The 25,007-nt window shown below is 62.6% G+C and overlaps 3 protein-coding genes across 3 annotated transcripts; 1 reads left to right on the top strand and 2 right to left on the bottom strand.

Annotated features, from left to right (window-relative positions):
- Positions 1-1,639: 1,639 nt before the first annotated feature.
- CDK5R2 (cyclin dependent kinase 5 regulatory subunit 2) lies at positions 1,640-3,770 on the top strand. Its single transcript, XM_075756915.1, has one exon. It carries the CDS (start codon positions 1,854-1,856, stop codon positions 2,820-2,822), a length of 969 nt encoding a protein of 322 aa, XP_075613030.1. The 5' UTR covers positions 1,640-1,853; the 3' UTR covers positions 2,823-3,770.
- A 6,838-nt stretch (positions 3,771-10,608) lies between these two features.
- FEV (FEV transcription factor, ETS family member) lies at positions 10,609-16,906 on the bottom strand. The gene is made up of 3 exons (XM_075756914.1): positions 15,759-16,906; positions 14,699-14,773; positions 10,609-12,250 (listed from the first exon to the last, which is right to left on the bottom strand). The coding sequence occupies exons 1-3, from the start codon at positions 15,808-15,810 to the stop codon at positions 11,739-11,741; spliced, it is 639 nt and encodes a 212-aa protein (XP_075613029.1). The 5' UTR covers positions 15,811-16,906; the 3' UTR covers positions 10,609-11,738.
- A 3,029-nt stretch (positions 16,907-19,935) lies between these two features.
- Positions 19,936-22,255, bottom strand: CRYBA2 (crystallin beta A2). Its single transcript, XM_010307909.2, has 4 exons — positions 22,095-22,255; positions 21,552-21,693; positions 20,365-20,507; positions 19,936-20,083 (listed from the first exon to the last, which is right to left on the bottom strand). The coding sequence occupies exons 1-4, from the start codon at positions 22,253-22,255 to the stop codon at positions 19,936-19,938; spliced, it is 594 nt and encodes a 197-aa protein (XP_010306211.2).
- Between the last annotated feature and the right edge of the window lie 2,752 nt (positions 22,256-25,007).

The raw sequence follows: 25,007 nt of genomic DNA, 5'->3' as shown, positions 1-25,007 counted from the left end.
TTACCTCAGCCCAGCCTAAGCTGGCCTTGAATAGGTGATGCTGGCCCAGATCCACTCTGATTCTGACACCTCCCAAAGCATACCTCTGTGTCTGGGGGTCTGTGTGCACACGTGCGTGTTCTTTGCAGATCCCGCTGCAGCCTCCTGCAAGGAAACGGCAGCATGTGGCTGGCCACAGCGGAGGATAGATACATGGGAATGGGACTTTGCCCCTCTTCCCTGCCATGGCAAAGAGGGCACAGCCTCTGTTCTGCCCCCAGATGTGGTATGTCAGCTCCAGGCCCCATTGGAAGTCTGAAACCAGGCTCTGAGCTTGCGCTTTCATTGCAAACACCTCCAGCATCAGCAGTGCAGGAGGAAGTGGGGGGGCTGGCTTATAGCTCCTCCCAGCTGATAATTCATTACTGCCTGTTAGCCCAGATCCATCCGGCAGCAGCTACATCCTGGCACTGACATGTGTTCATTTCACACATAAAATGCTGTATCAAAATGCATCACTGAGACATTCTCCCTGAAACCTTTCCCAGCTGCCTCTCTCGGCACTTTACATGCAGGAGCAGTCCCCGCAATTGGGGCGTTTTGTTCCTAATTGATGCCTGGCAACCTGCCGTAGCAATCAGAGCTGCAGGATCCATCCTCCAGCTCGTGAGAAATACAGGGGGATCTTCCTGCAAGAGGCAGGAAGGCAGCGAACAGAGGGTGTGGGTTTCATCCATGGCATGCTTGGATCCGGAGATGGAGAAGCAGCCTGTGTGCACATGGCTGGTTTACTGCGTACCATTTTGCAATGACGCAGAAGTGCAGCATCTCAGGTCTGGGAGCCCTGGGCAGCAGGGCTGGCTGGTCTTGCCTTGGGGACCTGGAGGAGGCCCCTTCCCCTTTCTCCAAAGTCCCTGAGTTTGGCCTCATGCTGGTGACTGTCAGTGTGGTGGTAAATCTCCCCTCCAGAGATGAGTAGGAAGAGGCAGGGCGGGTGGGGGACCCAATGCTCACACGGCAGGTGCTGGATGTGCTCCCCCCCCAGGCTGGGTGCCTCCTGACTCCCTACAGAGCTGTACCCAGAGTCGAGCTGGTTTTCAGGAGAGCTGGAGCTCTCCCACCAAGCCTAGCCCCTTCATGGTGGCCGTTGAGTCACAGCCAGCCTTGCCCTAGCCCCAAGCCTTCTCCTGCTGCTTGCCCACACACGCACACACGCTTCTTGTTCTTCATCCCTTCTCATCCTCCCCTCTGGCATTACCCAGGGCTCTTCTTCCCCACTGTGTTCCCCTAGCCCCATTTGGGGAGGCTCTGCTGGTCTGGGAAGGTTCATCCCTCGCCTCGTAGGTAAGAATAGAGAGCAGCACCTGGGTGAGAGCAGCCAAATTCAGAAGACACCCCCCCCCCAGTCCCTTCCTGTGCCCCTGTCCTCTGGGCTCCCCCCCACCAGGCCCTGCCGCCTCCTACACATCCCTAACACAGACGGCTGAAGGGCTGGGACAGCATCGCAGGTCCCAGCCCCCCCGCCTCGACGGGAGCACCGGGCAACCCTTCCGTCGGCGGAGGTCACGTCGGGGCGGCGGCTGTCCGGCAGAGCCGCGCCGGGCTACCCCCCACCCGCGCCGTCCACCGGCGAGGAGGCGGGCTGCACCGGGAAGGGGGGGGGCCGTGCGGCAGCGATTGGCTGGCGGCGGGGAGGCGGGGAGCGGCGGGGCCGCGGCTGGCTGCAGCGGCGGGCGCGGAGCCCAGAGCGGGCGCGGCGGAGCATCCTCGGGCAGCGTCGGCCCCGGTGCGGGCTGCCTCCTCCGCAGCCCCCGGCCTCCTATGGGCGGTGCCGGCGCCCCGGCCCCCACACGCCCGTCCCGCTCGGCGTTAGCATGGGCACGGTGCTCTCCCTCTCCCCCGCCGCCTCCTCGGGCAAGGGCGGCGGCGGCGGCGGCGGGGGGCTGCTGGCCGACAAGGCGCCGGGAAGAGTGCCGGGCAAGGGCGAGAGCCGGCTGAAGCGCCCCAGCGTGCTCATCTCGGCGCTCACCTGGAAGCGGCTGGTGGCCGCCTCGGCCAAGAAGAAGAAGAACACCAAGAAGGTGACGCCGAAGCCCGGCGGCGGGGCCCCGGCGGGGGGCCCGGGCCAGCCCGACCCGTTGGTGGTGCAGCGCAACCGCGAGAACTTGCGCAAGTCGGTGGTGGGGCCGGCCGACGGCGCCAAGCAGGGCCCGCTGGCCGTGCCGGTGCCCACCGTGCCCTCGGCGCCGCAGGAGCTGCACCCGGGCTCCGGCGGGGGCAAGCCTCCGCCGCCACCGCCGCCGGCCGGCAGCCGCGCCCCGGGCTCCCCGCGCCGCGTGGTGGTGCAGGCGTCCACCGGCGAGCTGCTGCGCTGCTTGGGGGACTTCGTGTGCCGCCGCTGCTACCGGCTGAAGGAGCTGAGCCCCGGCGAGCTCATCTCCTGGTTCCGCAGCGTGGACCGCTCGCTGCTGCTGCAGGGCTGGCAGGACCAGGGCTTCATCACCCCGGCCAACCTGGTGTTCGTCTACCTGCTGTGCCGGGAAGCGCTGCGGGGAGAAGACATCGGCAGCCAGGCCGAGCTGCAGGCCGCCTTCCTCACCTGCCTCTATCTCGCCTACTCCTACATGGGCAACGAGATCTCCTACCCGCTCAAGCCCTTCCTGGTGGAGGGCGACAAGGGGCGCTTTTGGGAGCGCTGCCTGGGGATCATCCAGCGCCTCAGCGCCAAGATGCTGCGAATCAACGCGGACCCGCACTACTTCACGCAACTCTTCCAGGACCTCAAGAGCGAGGGCGAGGGCGGAGACGGGTCCAAGCACTGGACGATCAGCCTGGACCGCTAGGGAGGTACCGGGCCCCCGGCGCCGGGGGCGGAAGGGGCCGCGCACCGACGGGTGGGGGAGGCGAAGGACTGCCGGATCCCCCCCCCGCCCCCCGCCTCGCATCCTTCTCGCCTTCCCCCCCCCCCCTCCCCGGCCGCCAGCTCCGCGGAGACGCTGCCTGGACCCTTCCTGCTCCGGATCCGGCCTCTCCCCCCTCTTCCGCCCCCAGCTGGGCGCTGCGCTCCGGGACACCGAGACGGCGGAGAAGACCGGGGGGGGAAGGGGGTGTCCCTCCCGCCTGCGTGAAGGGGGGGGGAGGGAAGCTGCCAACAAGCGGAGGCTCCCGGATGCGTTTTCTTTAGAAAAAAAGGCGGAGGAATGGAGCTGGGGGTCCGAGGCAGGAGGGTGCGGGGTGTCTCCTCGGTGCTGCGGGGGCCCCGGGCACACGGTGCATGTGAACGAGCCCCCCCAGCCGCGGGCAGAGCCGGGCCCCGCGCCGCCGCCTCCAGCCCGGAGCTGTCCGTGGTGCTGGAGCCGCCGCGGCTGAGCAGACAAAGGCGGGGCGAGGGGGGGGCAAGGCCGGGGGGGGGGGCCGCGGGCTTTCGTGTCGTGGGCGCTGCCTCCCTCTCCCACCCTCCCCCCCACGCGTGGGGGACACGACCCCCCCCGCGCATGGGCGACGCTGCCCCTCACCCCGCGGGAGCCGCCCGCTTGCCCCTTTGTTCGAGCCGCTGGGGGGGGGGGGGGCGTCCACCCCCCTTTCCCGCGGGTAACACCCTCCCCTCCCTGTTGCGCCCCCCCGAAACGGGGTCCTGGTGGGGTGAGCGCCCCTCACACACACACCTCGGCTTGCTGCGGGGACAGGGGTCTGTGCCAGAGGAGGCCTGCTATGGGGGAAGGGGGGTCCCTCTCCTCTTGCTTTGCTTCACTGGAGAATAAAGAGGCGGCCTGGACGGGCCTGGTGGTGGCTCCCTGGACTTGCTGGGCTGTGGGGTGCAAGGGGGATTGGGGGGGCACCCCAAGCTCCCAGTTGTGCCCCCTCTCCTCCCCAAGAGGGATTGGGGGGGCTGGTTCTCAGAGGGGGTTTTACTCCCCAGTGTGAGTTCGGGGTCAGAATTTCACCCCTGTTTGTTGTGCCCAAGGCCAGTCCTGGTCCACCCAAGTGCCCCTGGAGCTCCCCTGGCCTCCTCCATTCCAGACGGAAATGGCTGATGCCTGTCTGCCGCACTGAATTTAACCAGGATCCCACAGCCCATGTCACCTCCATTATGTGATTGGTTGGGTTTTATTTTTTGTTTTGTTTTTTCTTTGATTTTTTTTTTCCTAAAGCTACCCCCACACACACACCTCCCTCCCTATCTCTGCTCTGCAGAGCCAGGCTCCCTTCCCTAGCAGCAGCAGACTGTGGGAGATGTGTTGCTAGCCCAGTTACCAGCCCTGTGCTTCTGCAGACCCCCAGGGAGAGGGGTGGAGAAGGGGAAGGCTTTGCCTTTCTCATAGCTGGTTGCAATGCTTCAGGCTACTGAATTTGCCAGGGCTTCTTTAGCAGGATCCACAGCACATGCTCTCTGGCTGGGGTCTGCATCCAGTGCTTCCCAGCCCCTCTGAGCCAGGTGCTTGGGCTCCCCTCAGCCGGGAAGAGCTGTGCTGGCTCTGCAGGTCATGGAGGGTAAGCTGGATTCTCTCTACCTTTGTGTGCATCAGCAGAGCTGCTAATTAGACCCAATCTGGCTCATTCAGGCAAAGCTGTGCAGCCAGGAAGACAGCACAGATGTCCCTGTGACTGGGGCTGACCTGGCAGGGTGCTGTGCAAGGCTTTTCTGTGACTGGATAAACCCACCGAGACCTGTGCTGCTCCCCTCCTCCCTGTCCCTAATGGGTGCTCTTGTCCCTGCCTTTAGATTGACATTCATGTGACCTTGTGGTGAGCTGTCTGAGCCAAAATGTACTCACAACCCACTCCAAATTTGGCCCCAGCTAGGTCTTGTGCTGCGGAAGGTAGTAGCTCTGACTTACTCTGGCTTAAACAGGGGTGGAAGTGGGACTGCTGGGGGACCCCTAACTCTCCCCTATCAGTGTTTTGCAGAGAAGGAAACTGAGGCACAGTGAGATGAAGCAACGTGCCACAATCCAGCAAGAAGGGCCTGCAGCATCGCAGGGTAACACCCAAGCCATTGGGGTTGTCTGCTTCCACCCTGAGCCAGGGGTGTTTGTCCAGTGAGTCCCTACCCCCAGGCATGGGGCTTTACAGAGTCTCCTCTCCAGAGCTGAACAACCTGCCAGCACTGGTAGAGGTTTCCCACCCTACAGATCCCCTTAGGGTGGATCTCTCAGGGTCATTCCAGCCTCAAGCCCCAGCTTTTTAAAATGCTTCCAGCTGCAGTGAGGCCATGTCCTTCCCCTCCTCCCTTGTGCTTCATTGATTAAGAGTGCTAGGCCTCGTTGGGGGATTTAGGAAGAGCTAATTGCAGACTGGTAATTGAAGACAGCTTGGAGTCTCTGGAAATGTCAAGGAATGAGAGATGAGCTTATAGACGCTCCTGTGCATTTAAATATGCATCGTCAGCTCAGCCAGAGCCTTACTGAGGGGAAGAGATGTCTGCTTTTCCCTGCCCCTGAGGACCTTGTACAGCTGCTGGGGGGAGTGAGGCAGGGGGACCACTAACCTTACCTTGCCTGGGAGCCTCCTGCTCCCCCCCAAGGCAAAGGGGGGGTAGGGGGGCCACAAGCATGGGGGGTGCTGAGGACGGGAATCCTCAGACAGGCTTGGGAGCTTGGCGTTTCCCCCTCTCAAAACGTGTGCTCTTCAACCTGCCAGACCCCTGTGCTGCTGCACGATACCATGGAGGTCTGGGCTCAGGAGCCAACTCTGGGGCAGCAGTAAGGGGATGGAGAGAGCTTGTCCCCAAGCTTGTGATCCCTGCAGCCACCCAATGCTTCCTGAGGAGCAGTGAGGGGCTCAGACCCTCTCAGGAGGGGCTGGGAAGCCCCCCTCACTGCCAGCCACAGAGCCCAGCAGTGTCTGGAGCTGAGGGATTCACATTGGGTTTTGGGGCTCAGAGGTAGAGCAGCAGGGCCAAGTCAGGGATCCATCACCACACGGCCTTGGTGAAGGATCCCAGCTCTTTCCTAGTTTGAGATTCCCCCAGCAGCAACACATCTCTATGCCTCACAGTGGATGGCCCATCTGTTCCACCTCACGCTGCAGCAGGGGAGATGGGCACAAACCGCAGTGGGTTCAGCCCCTCCTGCCCCAGGGAGGTCTCTTCTCAGGCCACAGCATCCTTCTTTTGCTCCTCAAGGGTGTGCAGGGCTGCTGGAGGCACCCTGGGTGGCAATGGGTCCCTGGGATGCATAGTCACCCGTGAAAGGGAAGTTTTCTGCCCAGAGCTTGTGGAGCAACAGCTCTGTGTGACTCTTCTTGCCCCACTGCTCCGTCTGCAGAGCAAACTCCATGTGCTGGGCGTGCTGGCTGTGGCACTGGGGCATGGAGGAGCGATGGGCAGCTAGAGCAGCCAGCCTGGCAAGCCATGCCTCCTCCTGCTGGACAAACAGCGGGGAAGCTGTGCTCTTGCTATTAAGAGTTGGCAGCATCCCCCAGAGTGACTCGAAGCTGCTCTGTGGGGCGGAAACGGCTCTGGATGATGCAGACCCGGCGCCCGTGTGGCTGGTGAAGGACCTGCCTCAGCCCAGCTTTCTGCGCAAGTCCTTCTCCTCCGTTCGCCTGCGAGGATGATGGATAACGTCTTCCTCAAGGCAGATGGAAGTGGGAGGGCTCTTTTCTGCCTCTCTGGGAGCTACCTGAACACCGGCTCCATTGCAGCTTCAGGCTGTTGCTGCTCTGCTGAATTTGGGATGATTTGTGGTTTCTGGTCCCCTCCCTGCTCCATGGCATTGTGGTCACAGCTGTCAGTGGGATGTCTGGGGCGGGAGAAGACGTGAACAAAGTGACCCATGGAGATGGCAGCAAATGGCAGAGAGAGCATGAGAGGTCCTAGACTAAATTGGCTGGTGAGTATTTGTACCCAGTGAGGGGGGAGAACGGCTGCCATAGGGCCTCAGCTGATGGGGGATGCATCCAGGCTGGGGTGGGAACCTGCAAGAGGCTTTGAGCTCTGCCCATTCCCAGGGTAGCCTAGTGGCAGGCATGAGACTGAGGGAGGTGGGACACCAGCCAGTTTTGTCCCTGCTGTAGCTAAAACATCACCTGTGGCATTGCCTGGCTGGTGGGTATGGAACTGAGGAGCACAGACTGGGGACAGCTCTGTGCCAAGAAGCTGGAGCAGGTGGAGAAGGGGAACCAGATGCCTTGGAGCCCTGCTGTGATGGTTAATCCTGCTGCCGTGGAGCCTGGCAGAGTAGAGGGCCAGGGCTGCCTAGGCTGGGGCATCGCCTCCAACTCACTGAGGGCTGAGCATGGAGGTTACCCTGTGTGGTGTCTCCTGCCTGTCTCACGGTCACCCCTGAGGACCGAGGTCCCTGGGAGATGGCCAGACAGCACTGAGCTGTGCCCCAGGACAGTCATGGGGAGCCTGTCCCAGGGAGTGAGTGCCCCTGGGGCTGGATCGGGTACTGCTCCCTCATCAGAAGTCCCGCATTAGAGCGTAATCTGGCATTAGCGCATTAATCCAGCCCTCCCTGCTGCCCAGCCCCTGCCCTCTGCAGAGTCCAGCCCAAGGTTTCAGTGTACAGCCAGGCAGGAGCAGCACCAGGACACGGTCTCTCCTGCAGCCCTTGCCTGGACACCAGAGAGCAGGTGGCAACAGGGGCAAGGTTTGGGGCTCCATCCAGAGCATCCCTGTGTGTGGGGAGGGCAGCGAGCAGAGAAGAAACCCAAAGCATGCAAAGGTCCCCCCAGGTGCATCCAGGACCTAGAGGGAAGAGAAGTCCAGGCCGGGGGGTTTATGGTGGCAGTACGGCCCCAGCCCCAAGCACATTGGCAAGAGAGAAAGCAGCGTCTTTTGGAAGCATCACGGTTGGTTCCTTGGACGGGCTTCACAAGGGGTTTCAGAGCCCGACTGCCTGCACCTGCAGGCTCTGGCTGAGCCACACTAAGTCACGAAGCACTTTGCAGGGAGCCAGGCCAAGGGAAGGTGGCGTCTGGAGAGAGGATGTGAGTCAGCAGCTTGGGGGTGGGGGGGCCAAGCCGAGGAACCAGCGCAGTAGGGATATGAAGAGGACAAAATAGGTAGGAATTGGGAGAGCTGGAGAAGGAGCAGGGGTGGGCAGGGAGGCAGCCTGCATCCCCTGGGGCAGACGTGATCTGGCTGTGCTGCGAAGGCTCTTCCCAGCATGAGAAATGAAGTGGTGACATGGCTCTGTTAAAATAGGAGAGGGGCTATTCCATCCCCCCTCTGATCCCTTACTGTGGGTCTGTGAGGCTTTGGGGGAGTAGGAGGGGTTCCCCCACTATCCTGGCAAGAGGCTGGGGCCAGGTCTCAATCTTGCCCTCTTGCCGGCTAAGCAAAGCCAGACACAAAGATTAATTTTATTTTTTTAAAGTAGGAAAAAAACCTTCTGCCTTTAATCACAAGGCAGCAGAAGAAGCTGCCAGGCCACATGCTCTGCTCCCTCGCTCTTCCCAGTGCAGGCTGAAGCTCTTTGGGACCGTGTTCCCCCATCTCACCCTGGGCAGGGAACCTGAGGACTCCTCGCAGGTAGGTCTGGAGCCCGCAGGTGCACCGGCCCTGTGCACCCCACTGCCAGCCACCTGGAACAGGCTGCCCACCCAGCCAGTGCACCCCCCCTGCCAGCGACGGTGCTCCTCCATTAGCCCCCCGAGCCGGGCACCCCCGGCCAGGGCCAGGGACGACGATCCGCTGGGAGCCATGCTGGGCTTGGCCCCACTCACCCATTGGCAGGATTTTGCTGCAGTCTGCTCTGACCCGGCAGTTTTGGTGACTGAAGAAAGCACACTGCTGGCAAGCTGGGTCAGACGGGGCTCTGGGGAGGGGGGGAAGATGAGTTGGGAGGGGAGGGACATGCTCTGCCCCCACCCCTCCTCCGGTAAGCACAACATGGAGTGTGGGGGTTGTTCCCAGTGGGGCCTGGGGATGGGAGCATCCCAAGTTGCCATGGTGACACCGGCTGCATCCTCAGGCAGGCGAGAGCATCGCTGGTGCAGTCCTGCGTGGGTGTCCCCCACCTTCCCTCCCAGCTGCTGTCCCCGGGGAGTGCAGGGCCAGTTCCTGGCAGTCAGGGTGGCACCCTGGGGACAGAGCAGGGGGACTCTGCCGGGTGAGCTCACAGCAGAGCAAGCCCCCAGGTGCAGCCTGTTGCGTTGGGGGTGTGCTGTGGTCCTCCCTCCCCCAGGAAGGTAACTCCCCCCTTTCCACAGCATGTCCAGCCTCAGATCCAACAGGCACCTGGATTGCAGGGCAGGGAATGAGCAGAGAACTGGGCTCACCTGGGCTTCCCTGGTACAGGCACTGGCAGAGGGACAGGAGGGCTAGGAGCAGGATGGTGGGGGGGCTACTAGTGACTCACATCCCTTAATCCGTGTCCTGCCCTGCGTCATGGAGTTACCTAAGCCCTGAAGCAGGCTCCCCCAGCGGGGGCACAGCCCCCTGCCCCAGCTCTGAGGAAGCCTGTGGTTGCCCCCGCCCCCCCCCCCCCCCCTTTTGCCCTTGCAAGGCCAAGCTTGGGAGGAGGTCCTCCAGCCTGAGTGCTACTTGCATGGGGGTAATTACTCCTTTCCCTTCTCACTTCATCTCCTGCTGTCCTTGGGGACCAGGCTGTGCAAGGCTCAGGGACCCTGGAGGAAGGGACGCCCCCAGTCCCTGCAACTCCTTTCCTACACATAGGCCGTCCACTAGCAGCATCAGCGCCTCCCCCCCGCCCCTCCTCCCCACGGCCTGAGCCCTCCCCAGAGGAGACGGTGACATCAGATCCCCCTCCCTTAAGCTGATTAGGGCAGCAAGGACGCATCTGAGCAGATGCCACCAAGGCCGTGAGAGTGACCGCACCCTGGAGGAATGCAGAGGGGCCAGCATGGAGGCCTGAGATCTAGGGGCTGCTCTGATCTGGGGGGCACAAGGAGAGGAGTTGGCCACACCCTCCATGGGCTGGGTGATTGCATGGCACCCCCCTACACAGCCGGTTGGATTGTTGCGATGAGCCTGGCCCCCAGCCCTGGCATCGCAGGCCCCTGATGGGGGTGGGATGGGGAGCATAGCCCCAAGGGGGTGGGGGCAGGCAGAAGGCAGCCCCTGAGTCCACATCAGCCGCCACAGGCACCAGTGGATCCATGGCATGTTCCTGAAGCTGGGCAAGCAGTGCTTTGCTGCTCATCTCTGCATCAATGTCACACATGAGCCTGGCCCCACGGCTTGGGACCTCCCTGCTCCTGGCACGGCGCAGCCCAGCAGGGACACCCGCTGCAGGATCAGGCTGTGCTGGGCCCAGCGCATTGCCCCAAGGTGGTTGCATGGGGCTACGTGGGTCACGAGAGGTCTGGCTCGTGGCATCCTAAATTCCCCTGGATGATGTCGGGGTGGAAGACATCCTACCAGGCCAACTGCATCTCCTCTTTGCCTCCAGCTGCAATATTCCCTTGCCAGCCTGGGAACGGGGTATGTGGCTTCCCTGGAGGGGTGTCTCAAGAAGCCCAGAGGTTTCCAGCTCTGCCCTATCTCTTGGGGGCTGTAAGAGCCAGAGGCGATGCCTGGAAAAAAGGTGATGCAGCAGGGTGGCTGCACCCTTCCCATCCCAGTCCTGTAGGTGCTCTGGCTGGGATGGGAGGGGGGTTGCTGGGTGGTTTCCCCTCTTGCCATCCCCCTGAAGACGCAAGAGGACACAGGTCACAGCACCTCTCTGTTTTATTGAAGACTAATCCCTCCCCCCAGCCAGCGCAGAGCCCGGCATGCCCAGCTCTTCTGCATCCACTGGGCCAAAGTCCTGCTCCAGAGGATGGGGGCACCTCCTTGGACCCAGGGGGAGAGACCCAGGGCTGCCCCTCGATGTCTGGGGCTCCCAGCCTTGCTGTCATCCCTTCTGCTCCACCTCTGACCCAGCCTTGCCCCAGGGGATGTCCCCACCTGTGGAGGGTATCCCACCAAGCCCTGCATGCGAGGTGCTAAAGTCACAGTAAAACTGGAGCCTTAAACTTGGAAGTGACCAGCAGGACATGGGCTCATGTACAGGGTGTTGGGGATCGTCCCACTCTGTGGCATGGTCCTCGGGCACTGGGGAGAAGGCAGAGTTGCAGGGGCCAGACACTGCTGCCTCTGGGCTCCGGCCTTGCCCTGAGGGCTGGCAATGTCCCCAACCTGCCCCTGGCACCTCCAACCCCAGAGCCCTGCCCTGGGCAGGAGTTAACCTGTGCAGGCCACCTGCTCTCCAGACCAAGGCTTCTCCTGAGGTCTGGAGGAGGCCACCTTCAGCAGGAGGTGTAGGAGAGGTAGAGGAAGGGAAAGCTTTGGAGACAAAGGTGGGGGACCAAGGAGTGGCAAGGAAGGTTCTCTTACCCTGCCCAATGAGACCTTCACCCCTGGACAAAGCTGCCCTGGGGCTCCAGCTCCTCACTCCTCTCTGCAGGGAGAGGGGAGGGCAGGCACAGGCTAGGGACAGAGCTAAGGACATTCATGGGGTGCATGGCATGTTGCAAAGGAAAGAGAAGCACAGTCCTGCCAGGAGGAGAGCCCATGGTTTTTCCTTCCATTCACACCCTGCTTTAGATATCCATGTCTGTTCCTAGGATCGTGGATCCCTCTTCATCCTTAATTTAGACAGCTTCTGTCCTCCAGCCACCCACATCAGGGAACCAACCCAGCTACCCTGCAAGCACCCCTCGCCCCCCTTGCCACTCTCCAAATCCAAAAGGGGGCAACTGAGAGCAGGGCATGATTCCCTCCCCCCCCATCCCTTCCTGCCGAGCTCCCCAGCTCCACAGCCCCATGCCACCAGGGACGGGGAGGTCTGCCTGGCGTGGCTGAGCCTCTAATGGTAATGGTTGTTCATGTTGTTGAGGTGGGAGGCTGCCATGGCACTGAACGGGGCAGAGGGCTGGAGCCCGTGCCCAGGATAGAGGGATGGGCTGGAGCCAGGCCAGTAGGAGAAGCTGGCTGGTGTCACCCCCGAGGTCATGAGGTTGAGTTTAGAGATGCCCGAGAAGGGCAGCGGGGCCAAGTTGCCCTGAAATTTGTAGAGGGTGTGATCGGGGGCAGCTGGCTGGCACACCTGTGCCAGCCCATGGAAGTCAAACTTGTAGGCGTAGCGCTTGCCGTGGACCTTGGTCATGATGTTCTTGTCATAGTAGTAGCGCAGCGCCCGGCTGAGCTTGTCATAATTCATGTTGGGTTTGCTCTTCCGCTCGCCCCAGCGCCGTGCCACCTCGTCGGGGTCGATCAGCTTGAACTCCCCATTCGTGCCTTCCCAGGCGATGCAGTTCAGGTTGGCCCGGTCCGAGAGCAGCTCCAGCAGGAATTGCCACAGCTGTATCTGCCCGCTGCCTGCAAGGCCGAGCCCAGAGAGGTTAAAGCTCCCTCTCAGGGCACAAGGAGAGGGGCAGGATGTGCCCTGGTCTCCTTGACCCCCTGCTATGTTGCTCCCTCCCAGACCCAGGTTTCAGATGTACCTCATTGCATCTTCCCCGCTCTAGAGATACAGAAGATGGTAATGAGGTCTTGTCTCCTTTGCAGCATCCCTACCCTATCCTGCCCCCTAAGGAAGAGGAGGAGAGGATGCCCCTGCGCCTCCGGACAGGAGTAGGAAGGCTCTGAGGTCAATGCAGGCTGCAGTGGGTTTGGATCCAGGGTCCCCACATCCCTCTGACCCTCATTCACACCCCACTGAAGATGAATACCTACTCATTTGCTTTGGTGTGAGGCTCTGGCCTTGTTCTTTAATCTGCAGCCCCAAGGAGGTATCTTGGCAGTACACGGACTATCCCAGCACCAGTATTCCCCACTGCCACCTCAGCCTGAATCTGGGCTCCTGCCCATCTCTAGGGGCACTGTTCCCTCCAAGGATGTCTCCATGGTGAGCTGAAGTTGGGGTGCAACACTGCTCTGACCTGCACCCCTGGCAGGCACAGGCAGGTGTAGGGGAAGGAGAGACCAGGGCAGGGCAGGCTGCTGTGGCTTTGAATCAGGCACCAGTGTTCCTAATTTCCCGAGGAAAACTGTCCTCTCTGAGACATGGCCATTGCACCTGCAGCTTGCACTGAGAGGCACCTTTGGTGGGTGCCCAATATGCCCCTGTGCCAGGCTGTGCACACACAGGAGCCTGGCACACCTGGACATGCCTATGGTGAGGCACAAGGATGGGCTTCACTGAGTGTGGCCAGAGGTCACGAGTGGAGAGGGTTCCTGGACCTTAGGGTGACGGGCAGTCCCGCTGGTGGGACCCAGGCACCCTGCAGAGCAGCCCTGCACTTACCCAGACACCTCTACCCCCACACTGCCTCCCAAGCAACACCCCCTGCACATCCCGGTTCCCAACCCAGGCTCTTCCCATGGCAGAGGAAATGTCTTTGCATTCCATCCTCCTCCCTGTGCTTTTCTGCCACTAAGTTGTCTAAAGGTGCTTGGATCCCATACAGAGCCCAGCAGCAGGCAGTCCCACAGCTCAGCTACGCTTCCCTCAGAGAACCACCTTGTCCTGCTTGCTTTGCACCCGCCTGTTTTATCTGGTGCCCCCCAATTCTTGCTCTGGAAGAAGCAGGGAACGGCCGTTCCCCATCCATCCCCCTTCCACCAAATCTCACTCAGATATCCCGATCCAGGCAGAGAGCCCAGGTCTTTCCAAGGTATTGTACTTCCAAGTCCCCCATCCTGGGACCAAGGTTGGGGATCTCTCCTCTCTACGGTACATCCTCAGCCCTCGCCCCTTCTCCATCCCTGCAGCCCCCACCCTGGGCTCCTGTTACCCCCCACCCATGAGGTTCCCCACCCCATGCAAGGAGGGCAGGGAGGTGTTGGGGGTGCAGCTGGGTGGGGTCGCAAGGCTCAATCCTGTCTGCCGCAGGGTCCTATGCTGCAGCACCCGGCAGCTCCTGGAGGAAACCTCCAGGAATCCAAAAAGGTCCTTCACGCTGCAGCACAGTGTGCAGAGGATGGCTGGGGCAGAATCTGCAGTGCAGAGGCAAAAGAGCCCCTCGCCCCGGTCCCAGCTTTGCCCCCCTTCCCCCCCCTCCCCAAAACCAGGGCTCTCCTTTTCCTGCTCAGAGCACCCCCCGATCCCTGTCTCCTTGCCAGGCAGGCAAGCTACATGGCTCAAATCCCACTGCGCTGGCTCCGTGTCTGCCCAATGACCAGCCCTGCTGTGCTCCCCGGCAGGCTCCCAGCTGCTCCCTGGCCAGCCCTTGGCCGATCCCCGGGATCCCTGGACGTCTTTATCCGGACGGACGGCTCCGGCTCCCGGGCATCCACCATCTCCCAGCCGACCCATACCCTTCACCGGCTGCTCCCTGCCGGGTGGTACCTCACCTCATTCCCCCGCTCCCAGGAACGGATCCCCCGCGCCCGGATTAGCCCCGCTCCAGCTCCCGGGCTGGCTGGCGGCTCCCTCCCCGTGGGATGTCCCTGGAGCACCGAGGGGACCCGGGCTGGGACCCTGCACCCGCCCCGCCCCGCTGCCGGGCTCCAGGGGGGCCGGGGGGGGGCGCCGGGCACCCCGCTTCCCTCTGCTGCAACGGGACGGCGGCGCCGGCCGTCGGGGCTCGGCCGCTCTCCCGGTAGGATTTGGCGGCGGGATGCTCCAAGCCGGAGCCGCCCGCAGCAGCAGAGTGGGGCTCCACGGTGGCCATGTCCCGCGTGGGCAGCGCCCGGTACACGGACGGGAAGGGGTCCCCGATGGCTGCGGAGCGGGGGAGGATGCGCCTGCCCCGGGGGGGTCCCCGCTCCGGGCGGGCCGGGGGGAGCGGGCGAGTCCCGGGGAAGGGGCAGCGGCTCTCTTACCTTTCTGCACGCCCGGGCTGAGGGACCCCCACGCCTGGCTCTTGCCGTCTTTGAACAAAGTTTCCCCGACTGGATCTGGGGGGGGGGGGGGGGGAAAGGGGAGTGGAGGGGGGGGTTGGAGCCAGGCGGGCCCGCGACCCCCCGGCGCCCACCCGCGGGCAGCCTCCCCGCAGTTCCCGGCCGCTCCCCCTCGCCTGCCCCGCCGCCGCGGTGAAGCCAGGAAACGCGTCCAGGAAAAAGGAAATCCGATTTCCGACCGAGCCGGGGAAGCTTTTAAATAGGAATAGAAAATCCCGCTAGCTGGGGTAGGGAGGAGAGAGGGAGAGAGGGAGAGAGCTGCGGGGCAGGGGCAGAGGCAGAGGAGGCGGGTGGGGTGGAAGGATCGGTGGCAGGGGCGGCAGGTGGAAGGAAGGACGAGGGTTGGTGTTTGGGGAGTGGATGGCTGGGGAAAGGAGAGATAGATGGAGAGGTGGATGGATGGAAGGAAGGAAGGAAAGGAGAGATGGAAGGACAGAAGGGAGGATGGGTGGGTAGATGGAAGGAAGGATAAGAAGAAGGAGGGAAGGAAGAGCGAGAGGTGGAAGGATGAAGGAAGGGTAGGTAATGGAAGAACAGGCTGATGGAAGGGACGGAGGGTAGATGGAGGGGACTGCTGGTAGCGGGGACAGAAAGAGGGACGGAGGGACAGGTGGGTGGGGTGGAAGGATGGAAGGAAGCACAAGGGAAGGGTGGGTGGAAGGATGCATTGGAAGGACAGAAGGGTGAATGGAGGGATGGAAGGACAGAAGGACGGTGGGTGGATGAAGGATGGAAGGGAGGATGGGTGTGCGGGTGTGGAAGGCTGTAAGGGCAGCTGGAAGGAAGGAGGAAGGGATGGTTGGAGGGCTGGAAGGCAGGAAGGGAGGACAGAGGGAGGGAGAGGGGAAGACAGGGTGGGCGCTGGAGGGAGATGGGGCAGAGAAGGGCCCCAGAGCAGCAGCAGGGCAGGGCGGGTGGGGACCAGGTGCTGTGCGGTGCACGGCGCTGCAGCGGGGCAGCGGCCGGGGGGGTCCGCCCGTACCTGGCAGGTACATGTTGAGCAGCAGTGGCACCGCTCCGGTGCCGTGTCTCATGGCAGCTGTGGGGGGCGGCCCGCGGGCTGCATGTTTTAATATTCCTGCCCCTATTATTATTATTATTATTCCACTTTATCAGGGAGCAGCTGATGGCGAATAAATGGCAGCGGGACGGGCAGGGGACGGGCAGGGGACGGGGGAGGCGGGGGGGGGAGTTTCCAGGCAACTCGCAGGGGCTCGGGGCCCCGGCTCCAGCAATTTCCTCCGCTGTAATTAAAGCGGGCGCTGCCCCCCCCTGCTATCGGGCCCGCATCAGACTTTAATCACGGCCGCGGGTTTCTATGGAGAGCGGCTCGGGCCGCTTCCTGCCTCTTCCGCCTCCTTAACTCTTCGCAAACACGGTGCTGCCATCCCAGCTGGGAGTGGGGCTCGGACACTGCCTGGAGACCACCCAGGCCCAGCCTCCCACCACCACCACCACCATCCCAATCCCCAGCCCGCACGGCTGGACAGCGGACATGGTGGTCCCCATGCTGCTGGCATCACCTGGGCTCTCTGTGTCTCACCACACAGCATCGTCCTGCCCACGTCCATCCCTCTGAGCCACCCACGCTGCCTGCCGCAGGGCTCCCTGCCTGCCCCTTCCCCAGCTCCCGGGTCTTCAGCGCAGTCCTGGGGTCCCCTTGGAGCTCCCTGAGCCCTGAGGTGGGTCCCTTGTGTTCCTGCCACATCCCTCCAGCTCCAGGACCCCGGTGATGGGATCCCTTTGCAGTGCCCAGAGCTCTGGGGTGGGTAAGTGCAGCACCAGCCATTGGTGGCACAAGGATGTACCACAGCTCTGCCACCTCCCTGGTTTCTCGGTGCTTCGCTGGACAGTCCCTGCCTCAGGGACAGTTAAGCCTGTGACCATCCTGGGGTCCCCAGCCCTGTCCCCAGCTCTGACGCATCTTTATTAGGTCTTGTAAAAGCTAGGTGACCCCCAAGACCCACCCAAAGATGCATGGCCCCATCGCCACCAGCTTGTCCGGGGCAGCTCTGGGTGTTGTGAAGACGGGAGGGCAATTCAGGGAGAAACCTGTAACAAGGAAAGGGTCTGAGGTAATCTTAGCTCCCAAAAGGCACATCTGCCCAGGTTTTTCCCCATCACCCATGGCTCCAGCTGCTACATGCAGCTGTGGGGTGCCAGTGGAGGGTCCACTCTTGGCGCCACGAGCAGACCCTCTGCCAGCACCACGCAGCTCAAGGCAGCCAGGCAATATACTAGCAGTGGCATTTCCAACCAGCTCCGCTCCATAAGTCTGATGCCGTACAGCCAAGCCACCCATCAGCCCATGACCTCTCCTGTGGTGTTTCATTGATGTCTAGTAAAAGGATGAGCTCTCATGCCAGACTTTGTCGAATTTCTTGAAAGTGGTCATCATGAGACGTGAATCCGATGGAAACCAGGATGCAGTCATGCCAGATCCATGGATATTATTTATACTGCAGCTGAAATGTGCCCTGCATAAGAAGTCCCAGCCCATGGGGAGCAACACCCAGCTGAGGTGCCTCGGGATGCCACAGGTCAATGGGGCTGGTAGCTCTGCCTGGGTGGGGGTGTCCAAAGGGTTTAGGAAACAGGGGGTCCCACGGGTGCTGAGCTGGGCTCCAGGTGCTCCATCCCTGCTGCCCATCGCCATCAGGGACAGAGAGCAGATGCTGGCGGGGGGGACATGAGCTGAGCCCACGGTAATCCCCCACCAATTCCGTTTGGATGTAACAGCCCTTAAAAACAGCCCTTCTCTTCCCCCAGCTTGTGCCCTGAGCTCCCCTGAACCCCACAGTGGGGTGTCCCAGCTCTGTACAGCCCAAGAGCCCTGGCTGCTCCCCCCATCCGTCTCCTCCCTAGCCCCCCAAGTGCAGCTCTCCTGGCAGCTGCTCCGCAGCCTCCCAGACTTGCTTTCGCTGCCTGAGTCACTGGAACAAACCGCAGGCAACGGAAAACAAGCCCCGGAGACAACAGGATGAGGTGGGGAGGGGGGGCCCGACTCGCCGAGCCCCTCTACCCCCCGGCAGCCCTGGTGACCAGGATCCTCCTCCAGCAAACCTGCAGTTTAGAATCAGCCTGAGAAGCAGGGTTAGGACTGCAGGAGCTGGAGATGGGGGGTGGCACTGGGGATGGGGACCCATGGGTCCCTGGGAAAGCCAGGGGGGGAGCTTACAATGGGGTGTGAGGGGACTGGGGGCTTTGGGGGAGGGTGAGAGGTGCAGGGAGTGTGGGGTCCCAGGGTTGGAGAGCCCTGTGCCTGTGCAGAGGTTTGGGGACCTGAGCAACGTGACCTCAGGTTCACAGGGGAGCTGGGACATGGGGGAGCTGGGACGGACCCACAGGACAGGGGAGCAAGGTCCATGAAGAATCCAGGGAACAGGGGCCCAGGTCCATGGGGAAGCCAGGGAATGGGGCTTCAGGTCCATGGGGGATCTGGGAGGCGGGGGTTCAGGTCCGTGGGGCCACAGGGGACAAAGCCCAGACACGTGGAGCACCCAGCTGGCAGCAGCAGAAGGTCCCTCTGGCTGCAAGCAGACAGTTTGCCCCCTATCCCCCAACCCAGCGCTCTATCCCGCACCCCCTGGGTGAAGCAATAAGTACCCCACATTTTGCCATGACCCCCACAGTTCTCCCCCCCCCCCCCGTTGCAGCCCTATGCGCAGGTGCCCGGGACAGCTTCACCTGAGTGCCTGTGGCGTGGAGCAGAGCTGAGCTGACGTGGCCTTGGGCTGGCTGCAGCCCGGCTGGGTGTGCAGGAATGTGTTTGTGCAGGGGGAGAGGCTGGCTGCTGTGGGGCCGTGGCGGGGTGGGGCCAGCGGGGACACAGAGGGGACCGGGACGGGGGGGGGGGCTGGGGTGCAGCCCCGCAGCAGGGACGCCCTGCGGGATGGGGATGCACAAGGTGCTGGGGTGTTTGCATAGGTGCAAGGGGAGAGGGAGCAGGGATGTGTGGGGCATGCAGAGGCACTCTTGTGTGCACGCTCATGTGCAAGCTCACACACGTGCCAGGGCTGGGATCTCTGCACAGCCCTGGGTACAGGGCGTGCACACACCAAGTCCCAGCCCAGTCCTTCCCAGTGTCCCGGCACCCTTGTGGGGTACCCGCAGCTGCAAGGCCATGCATGCTTGTAGCAAGGTGGGCAGCCGGGGACCCAGGCATCCAAGCCACCCAGCACTGTTCCACTCTCCTGTGGCTTTACAGAGGATGTCCTGAGTGCAGGGAGCACCTTAGGGTGCCATCCAGAGGCCTGCACCCCAGGAGGGCTCAGGGTGCCAGGGTAGGAGGAGGAGGAGGCAGGGAAAGGGTGCTGGAGGAGGAGGAGGCTGGGTGGGGCTCCTGGTGTGGTGGCGGAGCAGGAGCCGGATGCTGGCACGGATATGCTGGCGTGGCCAGGCTGGGGGGGGACCCAGACCCTAAGGGTGCTGGGAGCAGTGAGCCGAACTCTCTGCCAGCTGCAGGACACTGCCCCGAGGAACTCCTGCCCCTGTCCCCAGCACCCTCACACACCCACGGTACACCCCCTCTATAAGCCAGTGCCCCCCACCCTGCCCTGACTGTGGCCGTCCCGTTTGTGGCAGTTCCCCCGCTCGCAATGACCCCAACACTCCTCCTCCTCCCCAGGCCCACAGTGGGCAGGGACCTGCCTCTCTCTTCCAAACTGGGGTGCAGAGAGACGGGCCCTCATGTTCACAGGTCTTGCAGCAATCACTTTCCCTGGCACTGAGCCTGGAGGCTGGACCCAGGGTACAACACCCCTGGATGTCCCCTCCCAGCTCCAGCTCCTTCTTTGCCCAGTAAGGCCAGTAAGTTCCCAGTAAGTTCCCACCTCCCCCAGCCAGAGCATCATGGGGTGGGAACCATTCTGTATCCCCTCTACTCCCCGTGCATGGACCAGGGGTGCAGAGAGCTCAGCCCAGGGTGCAGGTGGCCATGGGTCTGAACCCCTTCCAGCTGCCAAGAGCTGGGGGACAGCAGGACTGGGGCAGACACCCTGCCTCCCACCCCACGGTGGGTCCCCCGGGCCTGGCAGCCCCCCGAGGAGCAGAGCAGAGGCAGGAGCCCCCATTTTTTGACAAATGCCTTTATTTGCTACCGGATAGAGGTCTACTGCACAGCAGCCTGGAGGCTGCAGGGCAGGCAGCCCTGCCCCTGCTCAGTGCTGGACACGGCGGATGGATTGGATCTGGTTGGTGTGGGCCTGGCTGCTGTATTCGTTGTACTTCTTGAACTCGCCGTTCTGTCTGTCCCGCTCCAGCACATACTGGTAGCCCCTGTATCCCGGGTACTGGTATGCCACCCACCTGCAGGCAGACCCCTGGCTCAGAGCCCTGGGCCAAATCCCACCCCCATCCCATCCCATCCCATCCCAACCCATCCCATCCCATCCCATCCTTCTGCTTACCCTGGGAGAGGAGGGACAGAAAACACCCCATGGCTTGGATTTTTCAAGGGAAGGGGAGCAGGCAGGTTCCCCTCTTTTTTGGGGTCCCCCTTCCCCATCCTTGGGGCTACACAGGAGGCAAGTGCTTGCCAAACCTTCCTCTCAGCCTCTGCCAACCCCCTCCCCTCTGGTGGGACTCACGCTCCAGCGTTCACTTTGATGGATGCCACCTCCTTGTTGCCCCAGCCCATGGCCTGCAGCGAGGGGTAGTCATCGCTCAGCTCAAACTTGTGGCCCTGGAAGTTCTCCGCCTCATAGAGGACGACTTTGCTGTCGTTGTGGTTCTGCGGAGGGAGAGGGCTGGGGTTCAGTAGGGCTGGGACAGCTTGGGCAGGGATAGGGGATGTGGCATCAGAGGGACACATGCCAAGGCATCGCGGGAGGCTTGGGACCATGCCTGGCTTCAGTGCAAGGCATGGGGGTATCCTTCAGCCTGGCACCCCCTCACCAGGACACCCCAGGACTATCCAGAGGATGCTGCTCTCATGTCCCTGTGGTTCCCATGCACAGCTGCAGGGAGGGTGACAGTGGCCACATCCTCTGCACCCCCATGGGCTCCTGCCCACAGCATCCTCATGCTCCCAGAGGCCACAGGAGGGTTGCAGGGCAAGGCAGGCTGCTGAGAGCAGTTCCCCCGGCTCTGTGGGGCTTTGCTGGGTGCTGGGCACTGAGGGGTTAATGGCTGGGACACTGAGCGATGCGGCACTGTCCCCCGTGCCCAGCCCCCACACGCATCTATCTGCACTGAGGAACAGTCCTGCCAGTAAGGAGTGATCTTATCGCATCCCCTTTATTAAAGCCCAAGCATATCTGCCTGGTGATTATTAAAAGTTGGGGGGGGACCCCCCGCTCGGAGGCGCAGACGTGCCGCTATTGCGAGCACCAGTGTCTCTGCAGATGGAGCGATAGAGGCTGCATCTGCCTGGGCATGGCTCGGGTACCCCAGGCGGGAGGGGGATGGACCTCGCACCCCAAGCATCTCTGTGGTCCTGCTGCTCCTCTCTGCTCACCCCATCCCTGGGTGTCCAGGTTGGGGTGGGGGACAAGGCCTGAGGACCCCAGTCTGGGAGGTGGCTCTCCAATGCACAAAGCAAAAAGAGCTGAGATGGTGTTTCAGGCTAAATTTTAAGCCTAAAGAGCATCTCAGGATCCTCGCAGGGAGGCAGGAGCCAGTGGGTGCAGCCGCCCCTCCATTCCATGTCCCGTGTAACCCGTCCGCCTCTCTGTCCCCCATCCGCCCTCCATCCCGGCTGTCCCTCTGTGCTGGGCTGCCAGGGGGGAGGCTCTGCCTGCCCCGAGCGCACCACGGCGGGGTCCCCGTAACTCACCGCGCACTTGATGGGCCGGAAGGAGAGGAGGTGCTCGGTCCGGTAGCCGCTGTTCCCGCTCCAGGCCTCCCACCGGGGATAATCACCCTTCTCCAGGATAAACTGCTGCCCCTGGTACTCAGGGTACTCGAAGCCCACCCAGCTGGCGGGGAGAGGAGGAAAGCCCTCAGAGATACATGGCACAGCCCCGGGGCTCAGCCCAGGGCCGGCTTCTCCCCCATCCCCATGCAAGGGATGGAGATGTCCTGGCAGGGTGTGGGATTGTCGTTGAGGTTGGGGTCCTTGCTAGCAGCAAATGTCCCTGTTGAGAGTGGGACCTTTCTCCCCAGGGCCACCCTGCTGCCTCCAACCCACACCTTGGCTTGGCAGGGTCTCCCTGCTTTGCAGATGGGGAAACTGAGGCACCACGCAAGGAGCACAGGGAGGGAGATCGCGCGGTGAGGCTGTGGCAGAGCTGAGGAAGGACCCAGGTGTCTTGGCTCTTGGGCAGCTCCCAACAGTCCCCTGGGACCGGTGGGTTTGCGGGGCTGGTGGGGCACTTACGGGCCAGACTCCACCTTGATGGAGCGGATCTTGCGGAAGCCGCGCTCCATGATGCTGGGGCACTCCATGAGGAACTCGCAGCGCTTGCCCTGGAAGCTCTCCTCCTCCCACACTGTGATCTTGTACTGACCCAGGGTATCCATTGCTTCGCTGCTGGTCATGCGGGTCACTTGGCTGCTGGCAGAGCCCCACACGTCATCCTGGGCAGGTGCCCACCATCAGCCCCCAGCCACCCTGCTGCCTGCCACCGAGCCTGGGGCACCAGCGGTAACTGCCCTCACACATCCCGTGCCTCTGGCCCCTCACCCTCCCAGGCTGGCACGGGGACACTTCCCTTTCTCCTTCCCTTGGTGCTGGGGGATCTCTGTCTGGTGACCCCCAAGCTGCAGGGGGCACTTGTGATGCCCCATCTCTCCATGTGATGTACCCAGGGCTGCCTCAGTTTCTCTTCTCCCAAGCCCCCTGCAACAATTCCTGGGGTCGGCTGGGTGCGGCAGCACTGCACAGGGGCAGCAGTGACCCCGACTCAGACACAGGTGCAGGGGTGCAGCCCTGGGGCAGAGCAGCCCAGCTCTTGCAAAGATGGGTGCCAGCATCCCTCCTGCCCACACAGGGTACGGCAGCCGTGCCACGCAGCACCCCGCAGCTTGACCTTCCCCAGAGCATTGGGGGGGGACCCTAGGGGGTGGGCAAAGGGAGCATGGCAGCGCCTGTGCAGTGGGGGGGCTTGGGGGCTCACAGCCTGGTACTTACTTGGTCGGCAGGGCACAGAGGCGAAGGTGGCGGTGCCGGTGCCGGCTTTTCCCCTCGCCCTTTATAGGCGGGCACCGAAGTGCCGATGGTGCAGGCAGGCAGGACGCTGTGTCAGCAGGCAGGGGATGGGGGGCACAGGGTGCGCACCCACCTCAGACTCCGGCTGTCCATTCCAGTTAGGCAGTGTGGCGAGAGCAGCCCCCCCGTGCCCCGCAGGGCTGACAATGAAAGTGCTGGGCTGTGTTTGCGCAGGGGCTCAGGGCACAATGGGCAGAGGGCCTGACGCACCGCTTTCCTTTCTGCCCACGGACAATGTCCCCGCTTGGCCCGGGGATTATGAACCCAGCCTTTCCCAGGGTACCCGCAGCCTTTGCCAGGGTTGAGGACGGTGGGAAGGAGGTGCCAGGGTGAAGCAGGAATTTGCCAGCTGGGAGCTGCAGGGCACTGGTGTCCTGGGACTGGGATGTGGGGCTGGCTTGGGGCTGCATTTGCCCCTCTGCCTGCGGCTCTGCCACTGCAGGTCCCTCCTCCGGCCAGGCTCAGCCTTGCATGTCCCGAGCTGGCAGGGCAGGGTAGGGGCTCAGTCTGCACGGGCAGGGCTGCGTGTGGGATGGGAGAAGGTTAGGGTGAGCAAAACGGGTGGAGGAGCTGTTGGCATAGCCACAGCTTGGTCAGTCCAAGCTCTGGGAGATGTGCAATACCTTGAGGAGGTCCCTATGTTGGCTCCAGACCAGACACTGATTGGCACCCTATTTACATGGTTCCCACTTGCGATGCCCTGGGCATGTCCCCTTGTCTGGCAAAGGGCTCCCCGTGCTCCCCACACACCTGCCCAGACAGGGGACACACTGCACAGCAGGAGGCAACTAGCTCTGGGGCAGAGCTGTGTCCTTCACCTGGACAGCGTGTTCAGTCCTGCCTGTGACTGCACCGTGCCATGCAGGCATCCCCAGTGTCCCCCACCAGGACCTGGGCTGGATGAGGCCAACACGGGCTGGAAAGAAAGAAGAGTGCCCAGCTCAGCTGTGAAATCCTGGGTCTCTTGGCAGCAGCGTTTCTTGCTGCAACCTTGCTGAGCCCACGGTGAGGCCGGGCACTCCCCACCTTCAGCTGGGCAGAAGCCATGCTGGCCTTCAGGCAAGGGCTGGCGCAGAGCACCCCAAACCTTCCCAGGAAACCCCCAGCCCTCCTGGGAGTCCTGAGCACGGGGTCAGCATCCCAAGAGAGCCTGGCAGTGGGGGTGATAGAGGATGCAATGTGGGCATCTGGGTCGGTGCGTGTGTGTGTGTGTGTGTTTTAGGACGCCTGGCATCTCTGCCCCATTCTCAGCAAGAATTGGGGACTAAGGGGTGGCAGCAGGGACAGGCTGGGCTCAGGACTCGTGGGTGCTCTTCGTGTGTCCCCCGCCACTGCTCGACAACAGGCCGGGCAGCATTTCCTCCCCTGCTGCGAGGCTCGGTGCGGGGCTGCGCCGATGCCTGCAGGTCCCAGCAGAGGGTGCAGCCTGGCAGCGGTTGGAGCTGGCTCCAGCTAAGGGACATCGGTGGCCCTGGACGGGGACAGGCGCTGGGGAGGGAACTTTCGGCTTGCGACGCCCTGGTTGCTCGCAGCAAGGGAGCAGACCCTCTTGGAGCTACCTGGGGGAGCAGAGGATGCGGAGAGGGATGGAGATGCTCCCCAGGGAGGGCAGGGGATGCATGGCGTTAAGCAGAACCCGGGATGCAGTGTCCAAGTCTCAACCCCACTTCGGTGGGGGTTTGAGAGGGCACAGCCTGACTCCATCCACCCGGCTCCCCCCACATCTCCCTTCTGTCCAGCCCTCCTGCCCTGTCTCCCTTCTGCCCGCCTGTCCAGCTGTATGTCCCCATCGCTACCAGTCGCATTGACATGGCCCCTTTTTCATAAGCACGAATGACGCCTGATTCCCAGGGGTGTGACACCTTTGTGTGGGACATGGCGTGGTGACACTGTCCTGCTTGCTGTCCAGGAAGGTGCTTGCTCAGGGTGGCCTGAGGACATCCTTCAAAGTGCCATGGGACAGGTTTGGGCAGCCCCAACACCTTGGGGAAGGTGGGGCAAGATGCAGAGCTAGTGCGCTGCAGGGTGTCCCCACACCGCTGCTGTCCCTCGCCTGGGCTGTGTGAGCAGAGGTGTGGAGCA

This window comes from Balearica regulorum, chromosome 6 (assembly GCF_011004875.1).
Source record: "Balearica regulorum gibbericeps isolate bBalReg1 chromosome 6, bBalReg1.pri, whole genome shotgun sequence".
NCBI lineage: Eukaryota > Metazoa > Chordata > Aves > Gruiformes > Gruidae > Balearica > Balearica regulorum.
This window is presented reverse-complemented; position numbering and strand designations above follow the sequence as displayed.

Coding starts and splice junctions, on each gene's coding strand:
- CDK5R2 (XM_075756915.1), top strand. CDS start 1,854: ATGGGCACGGTGCTCTCCCTCTCCCCCGCCGCCTCCTCGGGCAAGGGC.
- FEV (XM_075756914.1), bottom strand. CDS start 15,810: ATGAGACACGGCACCGGAGCGGTGCCACTGCTGCTCAACATGTACCTG. Junction 14,774..15,758: donor GCTCAACATGTACCTGCCAG/GTACGGGCGGAC, acceptor CCCCCCCCCCAG/ATCCAGTCGGGGAAACTTTG. Junction 12,251..14,698: donor CAGCCCGGGCGTGCAGAAAG/GTAAGAGAGCCG, acceptor TCGGCCTTGCAG/GCAGCGGGCAGATACAGCTG.
- CRYBA2 (XM_010307909.2), bottom strand. CDS start 22,255: ATGACCAGCAGCGAAGCAATGGATACCCTGGGTCAGTACAAGATCACA. Junction 21,694..22,094: donor ATCAAGGTGGAGTCTGGCCC/GTAAGTGCCCCA, acceptor TCTCCCCGCCAG/CTGGGTGGGCTTCGAGTACC. Junction 20,084..20,364: donor ATCAAAGTGAACGCTGGAGC/GTGAGTCCCACC, acceptor GTCTGCCTGCAG/GTGGGTGGCATACCAGTACC.